The 27,010-nt window shown below is 38.1% G+C and overlaps 2 protein-coding genes across 3 annotated transcripts in view; both read right to left on the reverse strand.

Moving 5' to 3' along the window:
- The window catches only part of LOC113596134 (spermatogenesis-associated protein 31D4-like), a 21,111-nt gene extending 5,784 nt beyond the window's left edge, over positions 1–15,327 (reverse strand). Inside the window, exons 1-4 of one of the 2 annotated variants that reach the window (XM_053205224.1) lie at positions 15,039–15,327; positions 11,166–11,297; positions 4,308–4,378; positions 261–415 (exon numbers count right to left, since the gene is read on the reverse strand). In XM_053205224.1, coding sequence (XP_053061199.1) covers positions 261–398 — 138 coding nt within the window. In that variant the 5' untranslated portion in view covers positions 399–415; positions 4,308–4,378; positions 11,166–11,297; positions 15,039–15,327. Of the gene's footprint in view, positions 1–260; positions 416–4,307; positions 4,419–11,165; positions 11,298–15,038 lie in introns of those variants that run through there. The other variant, XM_053205225.1, reaches the window with a different exon arrangement.
- Positions 15,328–23,290: 7,963 nt separating this feature from the next.
- Positions 23,291–27,010, reverse strand: part of LOC106989185 (spermatogenesis-associated protein 31D1-like) — a 212,894-nt gene continuing 209,174 nt past the window's right edge. Inside the window, exon 4 of the transcript XR_008291233.1 lies at positions 23,291–23,637. The gene's annotated coding sequence lies outside the window, so the exon portion shown is untranslated. The remainder of the gene's footprint in view (positions 23,638–27,010) is intronic.

A 27,010-nucleotide genomic window follows, 5' to 3' on the forward strand; every position in this document is an offset into this window, starting at 1 on the left:
TCTAAACCCAAACTAAGACTACAGAATCCTTATGTTTGGGATTTTATCCAAGACCCGCCACCACAGCCAGATAAGTACTAAACCTTAGTACTTTCTTAACCCTTAGCCCTGCCAGATCTCTCTTCCTAGAGGAGTGAACATCTCTTCTTTTAGACTTCCCATTTTAGTTGTGTCTAATCCTACCAAATTCATTTTAAAATTTGGGACTAGAAGTAGAAACAATACGAATGTCTGTTCAGGACTCCCCCAGGATTCCTTACCTTTTGGATGGGTTTGGTGTTCCCAGTTGGAAATGGAATCCCCATCAGGTAGCACAGGAACAGAAGAAGCAACCCCAACCCATACAAGAAGGTGAAGTTGGGGTCAGTCTCGAAGCATGTTGACCCAAAGCACAACATGGTTCAGTAGCACTATTCTGAAATGAGAGTATCACAAAGCTGCCTATAGGTAACTGAATTGCAAGGCTGCCTATAGGTAACTGAGCTCCGAGTGTGCGGATGCCTGACAATCTAACTCTCCAGGCTTACAGAACACTGAAAAGTCACAAAAGGTTTCTGAGGGTTGGGGGAGGGGACAATTGGAGAGGGTGTGCCCAAAGCCCCTCCCCCACCTACCAGCCCAGAAGGTCCCTCCACCTCTCCTCCTGCAGGTCCCTCTGCCCTACCCTGCCATCCTGTTTTCCTACCTCATCTTTTCATCCTATTGACGAGGGAGCGTGAGGCTGGCTGAGGGGCCAAGCACAAGCTAGCACACAATCCCCTACCTGCCAACTGTGGGCAATGTGTGATATTCCTTAGATAACTCCAGGCTACTCAAAACCAAGAAAGGACAAAAAACAAATGGCTGAACTGATAAAGAGTCTCCACCAGTTCACCAGAAAAAGGCAATCCTGTCAACAGCCTAATGTCCAGGAACCCCCTACTGTCTTAATGTTAATGCTTTGCCTGAGGGAAAAACAACCTTATCCTGACTATAGCCAGGCCTCCAATTATCTGAGTCTTTAGACTATGAAAATCCCTTTAGGAACTCTCTCTTGACTTTGTCTCCCCCTACTCCATAAAAGTATCCCCCAACACTTATAGTCCAGCTCTTTCTGCCCATGGGTCCTGTCCCTGTGCTTTAATAAAACCACCTTTTTGTACCAAAGATGTCTTCAAGAATTCTTTCTTGGCCATCGGCTCCAGACCATCCCCCCACCATCACCTCAAAACTTCATCATTTGGTTCCCAGCATGGCACGTTGAGTCTTTTCATTGGGACTCTGAGCCGGTGCAAATTCAGTGAGTATACTCTCTCTTTTCTTCCTTTACTTTTATTTCAGGGGCTTTTCGAGAAATATGGTCTTATTGGAACACTTTCATATTGAATTCTCAGGCTGCAATTCTCTAAACCATGGCTACTCTACAGGGAGAAGAAAGCCTGCCTTTTGGCTGGAAGTTAGTACCCTGGCTAGAATGGTAATGAGACCCAGAAACTTGATGCCCTCTCTTTATTCTTGTCCTTTATACAAAGTTGTCTGTCTTGGGCATGGGACAGCCACCTAACTAACCAGGACAGCTGCCCATCTTAAGACTCTCATGTGAGGTTTCCTCCTCATTGATCTAATGTGATCCCCTCCACATCTCTGGTCTAGCTGCTTCAGGCTGGGAGACCTCCACTGGGAGCCAGCCAAATCAGTACCTGATTGAATTAAAACCCAGTCAGGGACCGTTTTCTAGGGAAGTTGGCTCTAAAGGCTATATGTGTTGGAATGTCACTTAGATCATGATGGATTCCTATCTTTACTGTTTTCAGTCAATATCCTCTACTAACTACTTAAAATACAAAATGGGGTAGCTCTCCCCACCCCCCCCCATAAATTTTCTAGTGTTTTTCATGGGCTAAAAATCTTAGGTTTTTCGAGAAACTAAAGCATGGCCTCCACAGCATGCTCATCAAAGACTAGGTAATCAAGGCATGGCCATCAGGGCATATTCTTCAAGGCATGGCCTTTTAGGGCACTGCTTTCAGGGTACATTATTTTGGTCCCTACAACAGGCACCCATCTGTAATCTAGAATGCAATGGGGAAGCAGGGGGATGGTAGCATTCCCCCTTCAGGAGTCCTTGGTTGGCTGATTGGTGGTCATACCAACTTCAAGAAACACCTCCGGTCACTTTGACACCAGGAACCTTTGACATATCCTGCACAAGGGATGCCACCTGGGAGTGGGGGGTCATTCTCAGGGATAATGGACCTTCTCTCTCTTTTCTACTTTTCTCCCTAAAGAGAAGCATAGGAGCTTCTTTTTTCATCCCCAAGGAATCTCCCTTCAGATGCCTTTTGGGCCTCTGGGAACTGTGATATCATGACCTGAGTGAAGTGGGACGTTTAACCAACTGAGCCACCCAGGCGCCCCAAAGAGCCTTCAAAATTTAAAGGAATGAGGGATTGATGGTACACCTGTTTTGGGGTTTTTTTTGTTGTTGTTGTTGTTGACAGCACTGAAATTACCTCCACTGATTTTAGTAGGGGAGGTTCACAGCTAACATCAAATACAAATGATTTGCCAATATCTATGCTAATAACATCAGTTATAAATCATTTGCCAACACTTAAGCATTTTACTTGCAGCAACCTCACAATCACCCTATGATGCAAGCAGATTTCACAATCACCCGTGATGTAAGCAGGACAGGTATCTGTTGCCCCTTTTATCAAAGAACAAAACTGAAGCTAAGAGAGGGTAAATGACTTCTCAAGATCACCTAGCTAGGAAATAGCAGAGCCCTCACAATGAAATCCCCAATGTTCTCAACACCTCTCTTTTAAACATTAAGTGACTTCTTAAAATAAAGAGTCACCCTAGTCCTACAATTAAAGCAGTTGTGTGGCTACGAATATTTACTTTGTGTATTAAATGCTAGAAGAAAATTTTTGTTGTTGTTGTTACTCTATCATCCCCTTAGGTACTTTTTCCTTTTCATTCTTGGCACCAAAGTCTTTATAGGTTTCTTCTATTGCCCTCTGAGAACCTGCTTTCAAGAACTAGATTATGTACGACTCTCAGGAAGTCATAAATGAATAACAAAGCTTAACATGCCATACATCTCACACGGTTTACATACATCTAACCCCTAAGCCTTAATATAAAGCTCTCACAGGAGCATTTCAGGCAGCCATCCCGAGGTAGCAGAGATGGCTTTTGGTAGAGTGAGGTGTTCTCACATGTCAGCTGTGACATCTTCCCAGCTGACCTGTGTCACCACATAGAAGTCTGGTTCATACTGTGCTAGGTTAGATTGTGTCCAAGAAGCAGTATTTTCCAAAAACTCTAGGACAATGATATGCTTGTATTTGAAGACATTCAATATAGATAAGTAAGGAGAAGTCATTGGTTTATGATTCTCATATGTTTGGGGCACCAGGTGACTCAGTCTGTTAAGCATCTGACTTCGGCTCAGGTCATGATCTCGTGGTTCGTGGGTTCAAGCCCCAAATCAGGCTCTGTGCTGACAGCTCAGAGCCTGGAGACTGTGTCTCCAGGATTCTGTGTCTCCCTCTCTCCCTGTCTCTCCCCTGCTCATGCTCTCTCTCTCTCTCTCTCTCTCTCGCTCTCTCTCAAAAAACAAACATTAAAAAACATTTCAAATGTTTTTATTTATTTTTGAGAGTGAGAGAGACAGATGGTGAGCAGGGGAGGGGCAGAGAGAGAGGGACACAGAATCCGATTCAGGCTCCAGGCTCCGAGCTACCACCACCGAGCCCGATGTGGGGGTCGAACCCATGAACCGTGAGATCACGACCTGAGCCGAAGTCAGACGCTCAACCGACTGAGCCACCCAGGTGCCCCACATTAAAAAAGTTTTAAAAAATGATTCTCATATGTTTTCCATTTCCTAGGACCAGTCCCCAGTGCTCTCTCTTTCCCATCCTCATCACTATCTCTGGGATGAGCCACATGGGAACGGCTATTTTCAGGATTCCAAAAAGCCTGTAGAACAGAGTCTCGGGCAAAATCTGTTTAAACTGCATTTAAGATACAAACTGGCTATAAAAATGTCTCTCGTTCCATCACACACCAAACTTTTATTGAACTCTACAGTGTAGTATTTCTAGTAGAAATATCAACAAAATATGGTATCACCTCAACGCTTGGGCAGGTCATAGTTTAGTGAGTCCTGTAAATGGCTATGAAAAGTGATATGAACAGTAAAGGAATTAGGAATAAGAACATAATGAAAACGCAGAAATCAGAGTAATCAATTCTTCTCCCAGGAAGGAGAAGAGAGAAGGCCAGAAAAATTTTTACAACAGGTGCCAACTGACCTGAGCCTTGTGAGGTATTCGGGACTTCTTCTTCCTCTTCTGTCTTCTGTTTCCTCCTCCTCTTTTTCTTTCTGTAGAGCAGTTTTAGAGCAGTTTTAGGTTCACAGCAAAATTGGGCAGAAAGTACAGAGTTCTCATATGCCCCTCTTCCTCCCTACCACACACACACAGCCTCTCCCCACTATCAACGCCCAGAACCAGCATGGGGCAGTTAATACAATCAGTGGGCCTACACTGACACATCATTATCACTCAAAGTCATACTTTACATTAGCGTTCACTCTTGATGTTGGACGTTCTATGGGCTTGAGCATGTGTGATGACATGTGTCCTCCACTGTAGTGTCACACAGAGTAGTTGCACTGCCCTAAAATCCTCTGTGTTCTGCCTATTCATCCCATCTTGCCCCCTTATCCCTGGCACCCACTGATTTTTTACTGTCTTCAGAGTTGTTTCTTTTCCAGACTTTCATATCGTATGATTATACAGTGTGTGGCCTTTTCAGATTGGCTTCTTCCACTTAGTAATATGCATTTAAAGATCTTCCATGTCTTTTCATGACTTAGTGGCTTATGCCCTTTTAGCGTTGGATAATACCCACTGTCTGGAGAAACCAGAGTTGATTTATCCACTCACCTATGGAAGGACACCTTGGTTCCTTCCCAGGTTTGGCAATTATAAATAAAGCTCCTATAATCTTTTGTTTTACACCACTTTACTGAGACTTAATTCACATACCCTACCTACAATTCACCCATTAAAAGTGTACAATTCAGTGGCTTTTAGTGTATTCACAATGTTGTGCATTCAGTCACCACATTCAAGTTTAGAACTTTTTCATTATTCAAAAAAGAAGCTTTTCCCCGTAGGTTTCATGCATCCTTCAGTCTTCTCATTCCTCCTGCCCCCACACTAGGTTACCACTGATGTATTTTGTCTGTTGCAATTTGACAGAATATTTGAACCTAGTAATTTAAATCTCAGGTTTGTATTTTGTTTGTCTTTGTTTTGTGTGTCATTTTTTCAGTGATTCATTTACATTGTATTTTATGAAAGTGTCAGCCGCAGTAGATGGAGGAGCAGGGAAGGAAGCAAACTGGTACTCCAGCACAGAAAGTTTGAGAAACTGTGGTCTAATGAACATACTCCACTGTGAAGCCTGGTAGTGAGTCAGCATTCTGGAAGCACACAGGGAGACTTTGGAGAGATCTTTCCCTCATGCCATGAGAGGGGGCAAAAATGAAAAATTTACACTCTAATCATGGGACTTAATTTGGAAAGGGATGGATACTTACCTCAGCTCTCACTCATTTTCTCATGCCTTCTTCCTTGTTGACCTGCCCTTATACAGAGTCTCTGGTAAGAATTTACACTGCACAACCTCTGGATACAGCCATATTAATAGGCTAACCATTACATGCACATTCACCCAGCCTCCACATTGGAATCTCTTTTCTTTTTTTAATTTGTTTTTGAGAGTAGAGACACAGAGTGCAAGTGAGGGAGGTGCAGAGAAAGGGAGACACAGAACCTGAAGCAGGCTCCAGGTTCTGTGCTGCGGGGCTCTAACCCACGAACCACAAGATCATGACCCCAGCCCAAGTTGGACGCTGAACTGACTGAACCACCCAGGAACCCCAAAACCAAATCAAAATTAGACTTTTTTTACAAGCAAAATAGTCTTCATTGGCTATCTCTGGAAATGAGGGTTTAAGAGAGAAAAAAAAAAGTTTCAATGACATATCTTTATTGATGTGAATTCTAGTTCTGATTGCTTTAAATAGTAGCCTAAACTAGACAACTTGAAGCAAACTTCAGAGAAATGGTGACAATAGCACAGATATGCCAATCTTTGTGCTTGTTAATCTGTGCAGATAGTAACAAGACACCATGGGCATATGATTACTTAAGTGACTGGAAAATGGGATGGATTCCTGCACCAATTGTACATAAAAGACTTTTCTCACTGTAGACCTATCAATAGATAAAACTATAGTGCTTTATTAAATTATTCATTTGAGGCCTGGGTAATTCATAAATCTCTAAACGAATATGCCGACCATGTCCTCCCTAAACCTGATCTGACAGTTACTAGAACTGAGAAGACCCGGTTTATTTAAAAGGCAGACAGGCAGACAGACAGACAGACAGACAGGCAGACAGGAAGGAAGGAAGGAAGGAAGGAAGGAAGGAAGGAAGGAAGGGAAGTAGGGAGGGAGGAAGGAAGAAAGAGAAAAGGAAAGAAAGAAAGAAAGAAAGAAAGAAAGAAAGAAAGAAAGAAAGAAAGAAAGAAAGAAAGAAAGAAAAAGGGGATTTAATTCCAAAATGGAAGGGCACCACTATAATAGGGAAACAGGAGAAAATGGCAGAGAGGGAAGGGTTAGAACCTGAGGTCCCTAGATGGGGAAAAACACTATTTGGGAACAATGCTGCAAGTGTTTGACTACAGCAAACCCCCTTGGGCCTAAGGTCCCTCTTAAGAATGGAAGAGACACACCTACTCCCCCTCAGGTTCTCGTCAGGAATTTGACAATCAAAATACCTAGCTAAACCATAAAACTTACGTCATACAGGGGACAGTATAACCAGCCTGACTCCTCACACAATGGAGTTGAGCCAGTCAGGAATGGACAACCCAGCACCTACAGCTGTCCAGTCAATAATGGTAGAATCTGAGAAGGAATGAGGGAGAAGGGAAGGGGGTGCTAACCAGACCCTTATAAAACAAAGATCTTTGCCTATAATCTGCGGGCATTCACTTTTGAATGTCCCCTCTCTATAAAGAGAGTTTTCCTACTATTCTTATTTTCTAAACTTATACTCTAATAAACTTGTGCCCGCTACACATTTTGTGTCCATCTCTTCATTCTTTGAAGCGGCAAGACAACGAATCCCGGGTACTGTGGTAAAAAAAAAAACCCTGCAACCTTACTATGGGGGCTCGTCTGGGATATCAACATCTCCTATCTGTAAGGAAAGAGCAGGCAGCACCCCCTCTTTTCTTTATCTCCTCAACAAAACTCTTAAACCACCCAACGGGCACCCTTCAGCCAGTTAACAGCGAACAGCGAGGCTGCCATTCTCAAGTCTCTGGTGACAGGATCCTTGGTCTCCTCCCATCTGATCCCCCAATGTAGTTGGGAACATTGGCATCATGCAATCCCAATTTCCTTTGAGGAAAACCTCAATCGGAGGCCGAACAGGAACTGATGAATCCTGGCCAAGGCTACTCTTTAGTGGATGCCTGAAGGCTGTCGGCAGAACCTGATCCCTGACCTCCAGTTTGGGTATCGGTGGAATTCTCCTCTTTCTGTCTTGGCCAGCCTCTCCCTTTGGGAAATGGGTGGAAAAGCCCAGGACTTATCCCTGGGGTATCCTCCTAGGAGGGACCTGGGTGACATCCAGTAGGACTGTCCTACTCACAGGTTTCCCAACTACAGTGGAAGGTGGCCCTTTACTTGCTTCCATTTCTGACAGTTTGGCATGGCTCACCTCCCAGGTCCCCATTTTTGTAAACCTTTCATTTTCAAGGATCTCTTTTAGAGTACAGAGAAGGACTTGGGCTCACCTTCCTCCTGCTCCTGATGCCCACGGTGGGGATGGGAGAGAAGACATTTGGCAGGCTCCCACAAAATGCAGATGACAATTAGAACCAACTGTCTCTTGTGAGGCTACCTCAGGACCGGGACTTTAAGAAATATTCCCAAGCAGCTGCCGAACCCCCTTTGCTTCAGGAACTTCCCTATCTTCTCTGGCCTGACATGGACTCCCCATTTCCACTTGGTGGTGGAAAAAAAAAATTGCACCTGCTAATCTATTCAAGCTGACAGACTTTAGGACTGGGAGACCGCTTTCTCTACCCTCTGGGCTTTTGTCTGCCTCTGGGCTTCTTGGCAGAACCTCAGCCTTCCCCTTCCTCCTGTTTCTGCATCACCTTGGGTGCAGCCTACAAACTGGTTCCTATACCATCCTCCAACCCTCAGGTACCACTGGCTCCCAACTACTCCCACCCTCAGGTCAAGGAGCAAAGAGCTCCCCACTTGGACCTCCCACTTCAGATTCCCCACCAGTGTCCCAGGAAAATAATGGAAAATGGGGAACAAATTGATTAACGTTTAAATGAACACAGATGGAATATATTCGGTATTTCAACTAATACAAGTTTTGGTTATATAAGATACACATGTCTTTAGAGTTATCAGTATTAAAAAATAAAACTTTGTCTACTTAGGTCTACTGAAGGTCAAATAAGCTTCTGTTGTCTCTATTACAATTTGTCAGCAAGAAAGATGACTTAATAATTAGGTCCGTCTCAAAGTTGCCATGGGTAATTGTTAAGTGAGCTTTCAGGGTCTTTGAGAACCTGAAACGTTAATGTTTTGCTTGGACGATAAACTAGATTAAATCAATTGGATATTTAGGCCTTTTCTAATCAAACGGAATGCTGAAGCATTCCTTACAAAAAATAGGTTTGAGCTTTTGACTAATGCAGAAAATTAAGGATATTTGGATATGGATATTTGGATAACATGCTCTGTGCTTAATTGATTCATAAGTTTGCCATAAAAGGAATTCTGATGTCACTGACAGTTCACAATTGGTTACTCAATTAGTTTTCACTGGAGACTAAGGTTTCTAAGCATTAGAATTCTTCTAAATGCAGTCAAGACTGATGGAAATATGGAAAGCAACTCAATATGCAAAAAAAGTAGGAGATGTGTAAGGAAAATATAAGAAATGGAAACACATTTTTCTGAAGGTTAAAGAATGTATTTCGTCCTAAATGAGACTCATTATATTCTTCAGTATCTTGGATATCCTTACCTTTTAAGAAACCACTCATCCAGTAATATCCTGCACTCTTAATGGTTGACCCTAGCTCACCTTTCCTCTCTTAACATTTAATATCTACATAATTCTAGTGACTTATCTAGTCTATTGATGTTGAATCCCACCTGAAAGTCACAGGGGGCTGAAAACTCACAAAGAAGAGATAGGCAACCTCCAAAAACAAACATCTCTATTTCAAGGGAAAGGCCATACAACCAGACTGACAGTTCCTTGATAACTACACCTTACAATGATGGGAAGAGACAACCAGGAAGATGCTGCAAAACACCATAATGACAGAACAGATTTTCCCTCTAATTTATGAGGGCCAAGTCAAAATCTGTAATTTTGAGTTAGGTTGAAAACATACGGCTTCATGTCCAAGGGTTCAGTCGGGAATCATGAAATCAACAAACCAACCGTGAGATTCTTAACCTAGATAAGCCTTTGTCTCCTTATAAATTGCTTATAAAGATCCCAAAGGAATCCAAGTTCCTATAAATGGGACCCTGGCAAGAACAACGTAGGCAAACCTTGTTTTATTATACTTCGCGATACCGTGTTTTTTACAAACTGAAAATTTGTGGCAACCCTGCATTGAGCAAGTCTATCAATGCCAGTTTGCCAACAGTGTTTGCTCATTTCATGGCTCTTGGTTAATTTTCATAATACGTCAAGCTTTTCCATTATTATTGTATTTATTATGGTGATCTGTGTGATCAGTTAGTTACCTTTGATATTACTATTAGAATCGCATTTAGGGCACCACAAGCTCTACCCATAGGAGATGGTAAAATTGTATGTATTTTGACTTCACCAACCAGCCATGCCATGTGTCTCTCCCTTTCTTCAGGCCTCCCTATTTCTTGAGACACAACAATATTGACATTGGGCCAGTCCATAACCCGACAATGTTCAATACTGTTCAAGTGAATGATAACCCTCTCAGTGTTCAAGTGAAGGGAAGAGCCATGTCACTCACCTTACATCAAAGGTTAGAAATGATTAAGCCTTGTGAGACAGAGATGTTGAAAGCCTAAAAAGACTCAGCCTCTTGTGCCAGTTAGCCAAGTTGTGAAGGCAAAAGAAAAGTTCCTGAAGAAATGAGAAGTGCTACTGCAGTGAGTACAGAAATGGTAAAACACACACACACACACACACACACACACACACACACACACCACACACACACACAAACCCCACCAGCCTTATTGCTGATATGAAGAAAGTTTAAGTGGCCTGGATAGAAAATCAAACCAGCCACAACATTCGTTTAAGCCAAAGCCTAATCCAGGAAATGGCCCTAACTCTCTTCAATGATATGAAGGCTGATAGGGGTGAGGAAGCTGCCAAAGAAAAGTCTGAAGCTAGCAGAGGTTGATTGATGAGATTTAAAGAGAGAAACCATATGCATAAAATAAAAGTTCAAGGTAGAGCAGCAAGTACTGATGTAGAAGCTGCAAAAAGTTATCCACAAGATCTAGCCAACATACTTAATGGTCGTGGCTACACTAAACAACAGATTTGTAATATAGACAAAACAGCCTTCTATTGGAAGAAGACACCATCGAGGACTTTCATAGCTAGAGAGGAGAAGTCAATGCCTAGCTTTGGAGATATTAATTTGCAGCCAATATTGAGTTACCATTCTGATGATCCTAGGGCCCTTAATAAGTATGTTAAATGTACTCTGCCTATTCTCTGTATTACTCATTATTTTAAGCCCACTGCTGAGACCTGCTCAGAAAAAAAAGATTTTTTACAAAATATTAGCATTCATTGACAATGTACCTGGTCACACAGGACCAATGTATCTGGTATTCCATCACTCCAATGGATATCTATGACAAGATTAATGTTTCCATGCCTGCCAAGACATCATTCTATAGCCCGTGAATCAAGGAGCAATTTCAACTTTCAAGTCTTACTATTTAAGAAATACAGTTCATAATGCTATGGCTGCCACTGACTGGGATTCCTCTGATGGATCTGGGAAAGTAATTTGAAAACCTTCTGGAAAGGACTCACCACTCTAGATGTCCCTAAGATCATACATGGTTGATAGGAAGAAGTCAAAATATCAACAGGAACAGGAATTTAGAAGAAGTTGTTCCAAAACTCATGACTTTGAGGGGTTCATGACTTCATTGGAAGAAGTACCTGTGGGTGTGTTAGAAAGAACAAGGGAAACAGATTTATAAGTGGAGCCTGAAGATGTGACTGAACTGCTGCAATCTCATGATAAAACTGTAACAGCTAAGTCGTTTCTTGAGATGGAATCTACTCCTGGTGAAAATGCTATGAAGATTGTTGAAATGACAACAAAACATTTAGAATATTATATAAATTTAGTTGATAAAGAAGTGGCAGAGTTTGATAAGATTGACTCCAATTATTAAAGAAGTTCTAGTATAGATAAAAAGCTATCAAACAGCATTCATGAAAGAAAGACAATTGATGTAGCAAAGTTCATTGTTGCCTTATTTTAAGAAATTGCCACAGACACCCCAACCCTTAGCAACCAGTACCCTGTTCAGTCAGCAGCCATCAACATCGGGTGAGACCCTCCACCAGCAAAAAGATTGTGACTCGTTGAAAACTCAGATGACAGTTAGCATTTTTTACCAATTCAAGTACGTTTAATTAAGGAACATACATTGCTCTTTTAACAGACTATAGTATAGTGCAAAGATAACTTTTCTATGCACTGGGAAGGAAAAAAATTTATTTGTCTCATTTTACTCCAATACTCACTTTTTTGTGGTAGTCCAGAACTGAGCCCACAATATCTTTGAAGTATGCCTATACCTCCCATTTAAAAAATCCTATTCTCAATTAGATTTTAAGTTTCCTGTGGTCAGGGAACCACAGTTTGCAAATCTTCTCTATCCTCCTCAGCATCTCATTGTCTTATACAGACAATGCCTAGCAAATATTCCTTGCCTTGAATTATATTAATCCACAGAGATAAGTTGACAAGATAATTCCCTATCTAGAAGAGACCTAGCAATGTAATTATCAAGAAGTCAGGGCTAAACAGTGGTCTATATTAAAGAGGGGAGATTTGATTCTCGTTCTGGATCCCTTTAGCTATCCCTGTCTATTTTGCAGGTGGCGGATCAAGAGAAATCCTTCTCACATATGGAAAAACTGAAACACACAATTAAATTTCATACAAAATTAATATTTAACAGGTATCAGAATATCAGTTATCCTATACATTTAGACAACTCATTTAATTTGTGACATTGAGTTTTTATGTTTTTAAGCTTATTTATTTATTTATTTTGAGACAGACAGAAACAGCCCAAATAGGGGAGGGGCAGAGAGAGAAGGAGAGAGAAAGAACCCCAAGCAGGCTCTGCATTGCCAGCACAGAGCCTGATGCAGGGCTTGAACCCACAAAGCCGCGAGATCATGACCTGAGCTAAAACCAAGAGTTAGGCACTTAACCAAATGAGCTACCCAGGTGCCCCAACAATGAATTTTTTAAAATAAGAATTGTTCATATATACAGAAAAACAAATGTTAATGTTGTTCCTTCTGAGATTTTGAAAAAATTATTTAATATACTCAAAAATGGAATGCCCTAATGTTTTAAGGCAAACACTCTTCCTTGGCTCCCAAATGTTTTCAGAAATAACTTTTTCCTTGTTAATTTACAAATCTTGGCTGCATTTCCTGCTCATTTCAAACATGTGTTATATATGAAATGATGAGGGAGCATAAGGCAAGCTGACATGCCACAACCCACCCCACTGACCCCCCCTCCCCTCCGCCCTACAGGTGGAGTATGTGTGGTATTCCTCAGGCACTCCTGACTGCCCAAGAACAAAGGAAGGGACAAAACAATGGTTTAACTGATTGAGTCTGTATCAGTTTACAAGTATCTTAGCAATATTACAAGAAAAAGGCAATCTTATCAATAGTCTAATCTCTAGGAACTCCCTACTATCTTAATTATAATGCTTTGCTTGAGGGAAAAACAACCTAGGTTTGACAATAGCTAGGCCTCCAGTAATCTGTAAATCCTCTTTAGCATATGGGGATGGCTTTAAGAAACTTCCTCTTGACTTTACTTCTCCCAACTCCACAGTATATAATCCATCACTCTTCACAACCCCAGTGCAGCTCTTTCTGCCCACGGGTCCTGTTCCCATGCTTTATTAAAATCACTTTTTGCACCAAAGACATCTTCAAGAATTCTTTCTTGGCCATCATCTCCAAACCCCACCATTGCTCCAAAAACCACAACATGAAATAAGTTATTTTTCCGAGCCTAATTTTGGCAGGTGGGCATTTTGGAACTGGCATAGAAATATCTGGGGACAAACAAATAGGACAGCTTGAAGCTGCCACAACTTCATAACAATTTTCTCTTTTTCATCTATCTCCCGGTCCACAAAGGCAAAGGCAACAATGAGGGGTAAGTGGTCTGTAATAAAAATTTCAACATGAGGTAAAACACACCTTGAAGTTTTATATCTGACCCTGTAACTTGCTTTCCAAAAGGAATCACTTCTAGATAGTAATAACTTTTTTTTAGGATAGAGGATGTAAAGTGAAATTAAGACCATGATAACCAGAGTAATCCAATTCCAATATTATCACTCTAGTTCCCTGAGATTTATAGTCAAATGAAATAAATGGGTAAAGCAATGTGAAATAATTCTTCTTAACCTTCCAAAATTTCACTGTACTGATAACATTTGGAAAACACCAGACATTTCCAAGTATATAAAATCTATTTTCTTCAGATCCTCTAACACTGATTTTGTGAAGAAGTACTTAGTACTCAATAGATAAAGAGAATACGATTGTATCACAGCTTTCTAGACCAGTACTTGAGGACCAAGACATACACTAAGTCACAAATGTTTTTTTCCCAATGAACATTCAAATTTATCATATAGGTAAATAGGAAGAACAGTTTGTAACATAAAAAGAAACCCAGTCTGGAGGCACGAAACAGGGTCTTAATCCCAATTCCATCCGTTTCGAAAATAGCGGGTTGAATCCGTGGCCATGATTATTCACCCCTCCCTGTATCTATAACCTTTCAGTTGTTACTTTGCAGTTCATCAATAGCTAGAGTCTATTCTGTCAACCTTTGTGACTTGTGAAAGGAAGTGATATTTTGACAGTTCCAAACCTAAGCCTCCAAAGATATAGTACATTTTCTGCGCTTGCTCTCCACACCCCTTTCACCACAAGAACATGCCTGGGCTAGCCTACTGGAGAATGGCACACGTGGAACAGAGGTAAGTCTAATGACCCAGACATGAGAGAACAGGTCAAGGTTAGCAAAGTCACATACCAGTTCACAGCCGACCAAAGACACATGAACGAGCTTCACCAAGCTCAATCCAAATCAGTAAAAACCCTCAGCTGAATTACATACTTAGCGTTCTAAGCTTCTGGTTGCTAGCTGAAACTTCTAAATAAGGGAATTTAAAAAAATTTTTAATGCATCTATAACTAACCGATACCTACCTTTAGCTTATTTAAGTAATTTTCTTATTTAACTGACATAATAGTATAGGTAATTTATAACAAGTACCTTTAAAGACTCTAGGTAAATTACTAGTAATAAATTAAGTGTTAGGAAAGTATTAAATTAAAAACCTGCAAATGCTTCATTGCTTATAATGATCTGCATGTTTCATCTATTGGAATTAAGTATTAAATTTAGGCCCAAATGCAAAAACTGGCTCTGTTACAGATCAGCAGATGGCACCTATTCAAATACCAAGAGGAGCTTGATTCACAGATTTGAAAAGGTTTAAAAAATCAGACAATAAAATTATTTTTGTATGTCCCTAATTTTTAAATGAAGAGATTATTTTAGCGACTTAAATCATTCACTTCAATTTTAAAAAACTTGTTTGCACTTAGACTTACTTTTAAATTTCTTTTAAGACTAGCTTAGTCTGGGAGATTTTAGTTCCAAGTGGCATTCGGCCGGCTGCCACTCCCTTCTCCTAAAATGCCTATAAGGAACCAAAGAAAGAGATTAAATACAGTAACATTTAAAACTGACTACCATCTAAATTTGGGGGGAATTTCCTTTAACAATTAAACCAATGAAACTGAAATGAGCAGAGCAAGTAATGACTGATCCATGCATCACTCTGAAAACAAGGATGGCCCACATAGAGAATAAAAAAGTTTCTTTCTCATTCAGTCTGACCCTCTTGCTTGGAGAAACATGCCTACATCCAACCAGGCAAAAAAAAAAAGATAGATAGATAGATAGATAGATAGATAGATAGATAGAGATACAGATATAGATAATTCTGAACTGACTGGAAGGAGATACGATATAGCCATAATACCCTTTCCACTTCCCCTTCTTAAACTTCTCAACATCTTTTTACATCCTGCAGCACCTAAAAAATAAGAGGACAGAGAAGTCAAAGCATACACGAGGATCAGAAGTCACATATTACATCCTGGTGGCATGATTCATAGTTTTATATGGTAGGGAGAAGAGACTGGAAGAGACTTTAAAAGTTTCTTTTAGGAAACTAATAAATACTCTATTAACTCAGATTGCCAGAGAATCAAATGTGGGGCTAAGAGGCAATACTATCATAGGTTAGCTAAAGCAACCAACTTAGGAGGCACCTGGGTGGCTCAGTCAGTTGAGTGTCCAACTTCGGCTCAAGTCATGATCTTGTAGTTCATGAGTTCAAGCCTCACATTGGGTTCTGTGCTGACAGCTCCAAGCCTGGAGCTTGCTTCAGATTCTGTCTACCTCTCTCTCTACCCCTCCCCCACGCACACTCTGTCTCTCTGTCTCTCTGTCTTTGTCTCTGTCTCTCTCTCAAAAATAAATAAACATTAAAAAAAAATTTTAAAACCCAACTTGGTAAATTCCTACAATCTAGACACTAGAATTTATACTAGAAATTCAGTATATCTACCCATCTTGCAGCTAGATATGGGTTCAGTCAACTCCCAAGTACACAATAAAAGAAATCTATCTTCATATATACTTTGTTGGTCGATACTAGATTAAGGATCGGTATTACCTTTTAAGAAGGAGTTAAAAAAAAAAGAAAAGAACTATTGGAATAGACACGGTGGGCTTCCATTTCTGAGAATATGGAGCTGCTATGTAGAACTAAAGAAACTTGAATGTCTTCTATGTAAAACAAATATAGAAGCACTCTGTAAAGTAGGGAAAAGATGTGATGATGGAAGGCTGGATGGGAAAGAAGGATGTGAATGTGAGTTCCCCTGGTTTTCTCATCACCTCATATATCCTAAATTTGGCACCGAAAAATCTGAAAGCCAGAAAATGCCAAAGGGTACAGACTGGAAGAAAGAAAAAAAAAGAAAAAAAAAAAAAGCCCCAAAAGAAACCTACTCTCTCTCTAGCAAAAGGACCAGGAAGGGATATCCTTATATGACACAAAACTTTTAGACAATAACAACTTTACTGCAGACAAACACCATATGCCATATGCTAAGAGGCATGTAAATTAAATAAAAATAATAATAACAATCGATACATGTCAACGCTGTGATAACACATATATAAGAACTATTTGAAAAAAAACTTTTAAAGCTATCATACTACAGATTTGGACAAATGTATAATGACATGTACCTATTATTACTGCATCATAAGGAATATTTTAACTGCTGTAAAAATTATCTGTGTTCAACCTATACATATCTTACCACCCTCAACATTCTCTGGCAACCACGAAGGTTTGCAGTGTTTTTACAGTTTTGCCTTTTCCATAATGTCATATAGGCTGAATCATACAGTATGTATGTAGCCTTTCCAGGTTGGCTTTTTTTACTTAGTAATATGCATTTAAGTTTTTTCCATGTCTCTTCATGATTTTATAGTTCATATTTTTTAGTGTTGAAAAATATTCCATTGTATGGATGTACCATGGTTGATTTATCCATTCACCTACTGAAAGACATCTTGGTTGCCCCCAAGTTTTGGCACTTAGACTAAGCTATTAAAATCATCAAAATCATCAATGTGGCAGTTATTTTGTGGACACAAATTTTCAACTCCCATGGGTAAATACCAAGAAGTGCAATTGCTGAATCATATTGCAAGAATATGTTTGGTTTTCACCTCACGCTGGTCAGAGTGGCTACAGTGAACAAATCAGGAGACTATAGATGCTGACGAGGATGTGGAGAAATGGGAATCCTCTGGCACTGTTCATGAGAATGCAAACTGGTGAAGTTGCTCTGGAAAACAGTGTGGAGTTTCCTCAAAAAATTAAAAATAGATCTACTCTATGACCCAGCAATAGCACTGCTAAGAATTTACACAAGGTATACAGGAGTGCTGATGCATAGGGGCACTTGTACCCCCATGTTTATAGCAGCACTTTCAACAATAGCCAAATTATGGAAAGAGCCTAAATGTCCATCAACTGACAAATGGATAAAAAAGATGTGGTGTATGTATACAATGGAATACTAATTGGCAATGAAAAGGATTAAATCTGGCCATTTGCAGCAACATGGATGGAACTGGAGGGTATTATGCTAAGTGAAATAAGTCAGGCAGAGAAAGACAGATACTATGCTTTCACTTTTATGTGGATGCTGAGAAACTTAACAGAAGACCGTGGGGGGGGGGGGATTACAGAGAGGGAGGGAGGCAAACCATAGGAGACTCTTAAACACTCAGAATAAACTGAGGGTTGATGGGGGGTGGGGGAGAGGGGAAAGTGGGTGATGGGCGTGGATGAGGGTACCTGTTGGGATGAGCACTGGGTGTTGTATGGAAACCAATTTGACAATAAATTAATATAAAAAAAGAATATGCTTGGTTTTGTAAGAAATTGCTAAACTGTATTGCAAAGTGGCTGTATCATTTTGCATTCCCACTAGCAACGAATGAGAGCTCCTATTATTCTACATCCCTACTGGCATTTGGTTTTTGGATTTTGGCCATTCTAATAGGCTTATAGTAGTATCTCACAGTCATTTTAATTTGCATTTCTCTGATGACATATGATGTGGTACATTTTTTTCATATGCTTACTTGCCATTTGTATAAACCCACAAAATGTACAACACCAAGAGTGAACCCTAATATAAGCCATGAACTTCGGGTGATTATGACGTGTCAGTGTAAATACACCAATTGTAACAAATGCACCTCTCTGGTGGGGTATATAGATAATGGGAGAGACTATGCATGTATGAGAACAAGAGGTTTATGGAAACTCTGTACCTTTTTCTCAATTTTGCTGTAAACCTAAACCTATCTTTGAAAAAAATAAGGTCTTTAAATATAAAAAAGAAAAGCCATCATAAAAATGCATCAAGAAATAATTATAAACACATTTGACAAAATAGAAAATACTGCAAATGTCAGCAAAAAATACAAAATCTCAACAAAGAAATAGAAGATTTAAAGAAGGACCAAATGGAAATATTGGATCTAAAAAATACAATAACCAAAATAAAAAACCCAATGTATGAGCACAACAGAAGAATGGAAGTGACAGGTAATCACTGGACTTAAAACAGTACAATAGAAATTATCCAATCAGAACAACAGATAAAATAGATTAAAAAAAAAATGAACAGAGCCTCAAGAATTTGTGATTCTATAACAAAAGACCTAATATTTGTGCAATAAAAGTCACACGTTAGAAGACGAAGAAGGTGAAGCTGAGAAAGTACTTAAGGAAATAATACAAGAAAGTTCCCAAATTTGGCTAAAGACATAAACCTAAAAATCAAGATAATAAGCAAACCCAAACAGTATAAACAACAACAACAAAAATCCATATCAAGACGAAAAAACAATTATACTTCTGAGAACTAAAGACAAGACAAAAACTTCAGAGTAGCTAGAGAAATGACACCTTAACTACAGGGGGAAAACAAATGACAGTGGGTTTCTCACCAGAAGCCACGGACACCAGAAGGAAGTGGTATAATAATTATTTTCAAGTATCAAAATGAAATAGTTCTGAAATCAGAATCCTATATTCAATGAAATTATCCTTCAGAAATGAAAGCAAAATCACTATATTCTCAAATGAAGGAACACTAAGAGACGATATCACCAGCAGACATACTCTTTAAAAAATGGTTTCAGGGGCAACCCCCGGAGCCTGCTTTGGATTCTGTGTCTCTATCTCTTTTTGCCTCTCCCCTCCTTGTGCTCCTTGTTTCTCTCTGTCTCTCAAAAATAAAATAAAATATGAAAAAATTTTTTTCAGTGGTTTAAAGGACATTGTCTAAATGAAATCAAATAATTAAATTAGGAATAATGCAACATTAGGAATGAAGTAAAGTCAGTAAGCAAAAATACTGATAATCAGGATTGAGTTCCCTTCTCCTCTTGAGTCTCCTAAAGTTTGTTTGATGGTTCAAACACAAGTATAACACTATCTAATGTGGTTCTAAATGTATATATAGGAAATATTTAGGACAATTTTATTATAAATGGTAGAAGGCAAAAGAAAGTAAAAGGAGGTAAGGTTTCTACACTTCAATGCAAACTGATAGCTATATGTACAGATAATGTAATACTTACAGCAACCATTAAGAAGTTGTATAAAGAGATATACTCAAAACCACTGTAAATAAATCAAAGTGAGATATTAAAAAAATTTTAAGTAATTCACAAGAAGGCAAGAAAAAGACAAGAAAGGTTAAAAAACAGAGGGAGTAAGAGAAAAAAAGTTAGATAGCACACTTAAGCCCTAACATTCAAAATTGCATTAATTTACATAATCTAAATACACTAATTAAAAGACAGAGATTTAAGGACTAAGAAGGATGGACTAAGAAGGATGACCTAAATCTATTCTACCTGCAAGAAGTTCATTTCAAATATAAGAATGTAGATAGGTTAAACATAAAAGGATTAAAAAATATATAAAGTAAAAATTAATAAAAAACGTAGCTACATTAAAGCAGATCAAATAAACTACAGAGCAAATAAAATTATAAAAAACAATGAGGGACATTATATAATGATATAAGCATCAATCCACGAAGAAGATTAATGATATTAAACATGTATGTACCAAACAACACAGCTGCAAATATGCAAAACAAAAACTGTTAGAAATGCAAAGAAATAGAAAAATGTACAATTATAGTTGAAGACCTCAACACTCCTCTCTCAACAATTTATAGAAAAACTAGAATGAAAAGCAGCAAGGATACAGAAGGACTCAACCACACCATAAGCCAAGGGACTTGATCAATATTCATAGAACATTCCACTCAATCAGAGCAGAATATACATTCTTTTCAAATGCCCATAGAAAATATAAAAGATAAACTATGTCCAGGACAATAAAATGAACTGTAACAAATTTAAAATAATTGAATGTATAGGGTGTGTTCTTTGACCACGATGAAATCAAACTTGAAATCAATAAAACAAAGGTAATAGGAAAATCTCCAAATGCTTGGAATCCAAATAAAACAGTTCTGAATAAACTGGGTTAAAAAACTCTCAAAGAGAATAAAAAAATATTAGTTAAGTGGATGGAAATTAAAATGTAACATATCAAAATTTGGGAGACACAGTAAAAGCAGTGCTAAAGGGGCAATTTATAATATAAAATGCATATATCAGAAAGGAGAAGTCTCTATGAATAATCTACAATACCAACTCAAGAACCTAGAAGAAGAACAAAAAGATCCAAGCAGCCATAAGAAAGAAAACAATAACATTAAGAGCAGAAATTAATGAAATAAAAAATGGGGGAAAAATGGGAAAAAATCAGTGAAACAAAGGGCTGGTTTTTTGAAAAAAAAATAATAACTTTGACAATGCTCTAGCAGGAATGATAAGGAAAAAAAAAGATGACACAAATTTCAAAATTAGTAATGAAGCAAAGGATATAAGTACAGATCCCATAGATATTTAAAAGATAATAAGAAAAAAATAAACAACTCTACACACTTACAAATTACTGCAACTCACATAATATGAAATATTAGATTAACAGCCTCATAACTATTAAGAACCTTGAATTATAATTTTTAAAGTCCAATAAGAGAAATTCCAAGCTGAGATGGTTGTACTATAGAAATCAACAAAATGTTTAAAGAAGAATACCAGTTATGGGGTGCCTAGGTGGCTCACTTGATTAAGCATCTGACTCTTGATTTTGGCTCAGGTCATGATCTCATAGTGTCTCTCATAGTGAGATCAAGCCCTGTGTCAGGTTCCAGACTGGGTATGCAGCATTCTTGGGATTCTCTCTCTCCCTCCCTATCTGCCTCTCTCTCTCTCTTTCCTTCTCTCAAAAACAAAATAAACAAAAGGAGAAAAGAAAGAAAGAAAGAAAGAAAGAAAGAAAGAAAGAAAGAAAGAAAGAAAGAAAGAAAGAAAGAAAAAGAAAAAAAGAAAGAACGAGAGGGAGGGAGGAAGAAAGGGAGGGAACCAGTTCTACACAATCTCTTCCAAAATACAGAATAGAAAAGAGCACTTCCCAGTTCATTTTATGAAGCTAGCGTTACCATGATACCAAAACCAGACAGACAAGTCACACACACATACAAAACTACAGACCAATATCCTCATGAGTATAGGTGTAAAAATCCTTAAAAGGATATTAACAAATAGAATTCACCAATATAAAAAATAATTATACATCCTGACTAACTGGAAATTATTCTGGGGATGAAAGGCTGGCTCAATATTGAAAAAGAAAAACTATCTGTGGTTTAACATATAAAGTATCAATAGACAATCTGTCAATGCAATCTAACAGGCTAAAGAAACTCACAGAATATCAGTGCAGAGAAAACATTTGACAAAATTCAACATACATTCATGTTCTAATAACTCTCAGAAAAATAGACAAAGAAGGGAACTTTCTCAACTTGATAGAGAGCATCTACAAAGAAACCTACTACAAACACAATTTTTATGGTTAAAAAATTAAGGTTGGGAACTAAGGGGGCCCACACCCATCACTCTTACTCAAATACTAAAAATAAATTCTAATCAGTTGAGTAAGCAAAACTAATGAATGCAGATCAGAAAAAAAAGTCTATGTTTGCAGATGACAGAATTGTGTACATAGAAAATTTTAAGGAACCTAAAGAAAACTCTAAGAACTAAGTGAGTTCAACAAGGTCACATTATATACAGTAAACATTTTTGTATTTTTACATATTAGCAATAAGCATGCGAATCCCAAAATTAAAAAAAAAAACAACAATTCCATTTACAATGGCTTAAAAAATATATAGGACTTATACACTGAAAACTGCACAACACTGATGAATAAATTCAAAGAATATCTGAAGAAAATGTGTAATGTGTTCATGGATTGGAAACTCATCACAGTAAAGATATCATTTCTCCCCTACTTCATACACTGGCATAACATAGTTCCTATCAAAATCCCAGCAAGATTTCTTGTAGACAATATTATTCTAAAATGTATATAGAAAGATAAAATAATTAGAATCGCTTTATTGAATTTGAAAAAGAAGAATAAAGTGGTAGGAATAAGTCGACATGGTTTTAAAATTTATTATATAGTATATATTTATATGTATATTTTCATTTATGTGTATTTTTATATATGCATGTGTATATGTGTGTATGTACATGTATATAAATATAATTACTATAGTAATATACATAATAGTCAAGATTATGTGGCATTAGTAGAGAAACAAACACATGACTCAATGGAACAGAATAAAGAACCCAGAAACAGACCACATTAATATATCCAACTGATTTTGACAAAGTATAAAAAGAATTTGATAGAGTAAAGAAGACTTTCCATAAATGGTGCTATAGCAAATGGACATCCATAAATTTAAGAAAGAAGAAGGAGGAGGAGGAGGAGGAGAGGGAGGAGGGAATGAAGAGGAAGAGGAGGAGGAGGAGGAGGAGGAGGAGGAGGAGGAGGAGGAGGGAAAGGAAGCAGCAGCAGTAGTGGCAGCTGCTCAACCTAAGTCTCACACTATATAAAAGTTTTCTCAAAATGGATCACAGACTTAAATGTAAAACTGCAAATTTTTAGAAAAAAAAAAAGCTTTTTTTTTTCTAAAAAATCTAAAGCTAGGCAAAGAATTCACAGACTTGACACCAAGGGCATTATCCATACAAAAAGAGAGAGAGAGAGAGAGAGAGAGAGGGAAGCAGGACCATGGGCTATGACAAATAGTCTAGGCTAATAATATGATTTATGGTTGGAGGTGATGGGGCTTTGCGTGGGGAGGCTTTGAGCCACACGGCATCACCTTAACCTCAGTCACATAGGTGGTCAACCATATCTACATGACCAAGCCCAGTAAAAGCTCTGTAGATGGGGTCTCCTGTATCCTGCCTTATGCATTTCTTGCCTGGGTTGATTTTAATGTTTCTTTTCACCGTAATAAACTGGAACCGTGAGTATAACAGCTTTGCGGCATTCTATGAATACTTCTAATGAACTTTTAAAAGGCAGTCTTGGAGACACCCAAACTTGCAGCTGGTGTCAGAAGTGAAGGTGCCTTGGGGACTTCCTGAACTCTGCAGAGAGAGAGAGAGAAAAAAGAAAAGGTAACATAAAATCACTTGAAGGCCAGATGATTTTACTATTGATTATTTGTAACTTCTAATGAACAAATGATACCCATGTTATAGAAATTACATGCAAATATTTTTAAAGGTGCAAAATGACCCAAATAATCTTATGAAATTAACATTAAAATGATACAGAATACTAATTTTAAATAATTGAAAGCACTTCAAATCATACTAAGAAAAAAAAACAGTCACAAAGGATCACATATTGTATGATTCCATTTATATGAAATGTCTAGAACAGGCAAATCTACAGAGATAGATGTCAAATTAGTGGTTGCCTAGGACCAGTGGGAGGGAAGAGACACAGTGTATTGGGAGGGGGGTGATAGCTAAAGATGAGGTTTCTTTTTAGAATGAGAAAATGTACTAAAATTGATTGTGGCAAGGGATGCATAACTGTGAATATAATAAAAGCTACAGAAGGTATATTTTAAATGGTAGGATATGGGATTGAATTATCTCAAAAGGCTATTAAAAATATAATATACAATATAAATAGCAATCCTACATATATGTTTATAGAATTCATTTGTCAATATAGATGCTACAAAAATACTAAAATAACAAATGTAACTGAATTATGTATGAACCATTGGCTATGACCAAGTAGGATTTATGCCAGGACTGCAAGGATGGTTTAATAATTAGGAAATAAATATATTAACATATGCCAAAATTTTTGCCAAGTTATTTAATTAAATTTCATTAGATAGCAGAAGCATATTTGATCAAAATCAATAAACAGAGGTATTTTTTTAAAACAAGGCATGATGGGGAATCTTCTGGCACTGACTATTGTGGTTGACTTCCCACCACTGATTACATCTTCCTTTCTTGACTAATTTAGGTCCTGGTTAATTTAGGCCAATCTCTTCCTGCAGTCAATGATTAATTCAGAAACAGGTAAACTTAAGTTTATTAGGAAAGCAGATTTCTTACTCTTAAGAGAGTTATAAGAAATTGACTTTTCTCATTTGCTCAATGTGAATATGTACAGTTCTATTACTGGAACCCACCATCAGATTATGAGGGAAAACAATTTAACTATGGAGTGAATACTATGGATAGGAAAGCAGTGTTTTTTGTTTATGGTGACATAGTTCAGTCAGTATGTTGATATGTTACTTGTGGCCAAAATCAACTTTAAAATATACAAATATAATAAACATACATGTTTAAAATAAGTAGTAATAACAATGTCTTAAACTTAACAATAAACCTATTTACCAATGAGCACTAAAGCGTTGTCCACAAGAATTAGGAGCAAGTATACTTATCATCAAAGATCACTATATTAAATTGTTTTGGAAACTAACCTTGCAATAAGACATTAAATAGAAATAAGAGCTGCAACTACTGAGCAAGAATATAAAATAGCATCTAATACAATATTAGGTGCCAGAATTAATTGCCTTACATACATTAACTCACTGAATCGATAAAGCAATTCCATTAGGTAGATGCCATTGTTGTCTTCAATTCACAGGTAAAGGATGGAGAATCAAAGTAACTTAAGTAGGAGCAGGAGTTGGGATTTGCTCCCAGGCACATTGGTTTCAGAGATTATAGCTTTAATATAAACATGTCTTTCGTAATTTGCACATAAAATGACTATTTACCTATAACACTCACAAACACAAAATAATGAACTCTAAAAGCCAGAATTACATGAGGCACCTGGGTGGCTCAGTTGGTTAAGTGTCCAACTTTTGCTCAGGTCATAATCTCATGGTTGGTGGGACTGGGCCCCACACTGGGCTCTGTACTGACAGTGTGGAGCTTTCTTGGGATTCTCTCTCTCTCTCTCTCTCTCTCTCTCTCTCTCTCTCTCTCGCCCTCTCTCTCTGCTCCTGCCCCAATACATGGGCACTCTCTCTCTCCCAAAATAAATAAATAAGCTTAAAGAAAAGTTGAAGGACCCCTGAAACTGATGCCTTCCCTAAGTTGAGATGGCCTGCCCACACAGTCTTATCTCCCAATGTCCATGAATACATCATGCGTGAAGTAGCTGGGATATGGGAAACTGTGCCTGAAAATCATAAAACCTCTTCTATGTTGTTGTGGTGTATGCTGTTTTCTATCTTCTTTCTCTCTCATCTATCAGTATTTTTCCTAATGTTAAATTGACTTAAAGTTGCATGAAGCCCATTGTGTCTTGTGATTTCGGTTGCTGCTCCAAAACCAGACCAATGATACAGAACAGGCATTGCATGAGAAAAAATCAGTTCATTTCTTATATGCCTGAAATAACCAGTTAGAAGATATATTGCAGAATAGCATCCTTAAACAAAAACAAAAGTATACAACAATGCTAGAAAAAAAAATGCACACCAAAATTTAATGATGGCAAAGGTGGAATGAGATAAGCATTTACTAACTCTCCTTTGGCAGGAATCTAAAATACTCTTTCCCAGGGAAAAAATTATATATATTAAAATAAACCTTTAATATATTTTTTTTTTGAGAGAGAGAGAGAGAGAGAGAGAGTGAGTGCACGCACACACTCTCCTGTGCACATGCACATCGGTGGGGAGAGGCAGGGAGAGAGGGCACAGAGAATCCCAGCAGGCTCCGAACTGTCAGTACAGGACCTGATGCAGGCCAGAAGCCATGGACCTGGAGATCATGATCTGAGCCAAATTCAAGGCCAGGCACTTCACCAACTGAGCCACCCAGGCGGCCTTAAAATACACCTGTCTTTTTAACCATTCAGTTCATTTCTAAGAAGATATCTTAATGAAATAATCAGGGCCTAGACAGATACACACAAACAACACTGCTCATCACAGTGTTAGAATTTTAAAAAAGATTATTACCAAGGTAAATAAATATGACTTACTTTTAGTACTCATTATAAAATAAGGTTTTTGAAGAATGTTAAATATCTTAAGGTAAGATTAAAGATAAAAGCTAAGCAGAATCCAAGACTATGCAGAGCATAATTCCAACCGTGTTATACACGCAAATCACTCAAGCACATATGTTGAAAATAAACTAACATATCAACTGTTTTCTTTCAGAGACTAAGACCATGGCTAGGTTTTGTTCTTTCTACACCACTAAAATCTAATCTTCATGAGAGCAAAAATATATCTCTCTTGTTCACTGCTGTATTTTTAGAATGCCTCATATAATATTAAGTGTTAAAGGAATATATCCTAAAATAATACTTCCCCCATTTTCTTTTCTTTTTTTTTTTTTTTAATGTGTACTTAGTTTTGAGAGAGAGAGAGAGAGGACACAAGCAGAAGAGGGGCAGAGAGAGATGGAGACACAGAATCCGAAACAGGCCTCAGGATCTAAGCTGTCAGCACTG

Source organism: Acinonyx jubatus, chromosome D4 (assembly GCF_027475565.1).
Source record: "Acinonyx jubatus isolate Ajub_Pintada_27869175 chromosome D4, VMU_Ajub_asm_v1.0, whole genome shotgun sequence".
Lineage (NCBI taxonomy): Eukaryota > Metazoa > Chordata > Mammalia > Carnivora > Felidae > Acinonyx > Acinonyx jubatus.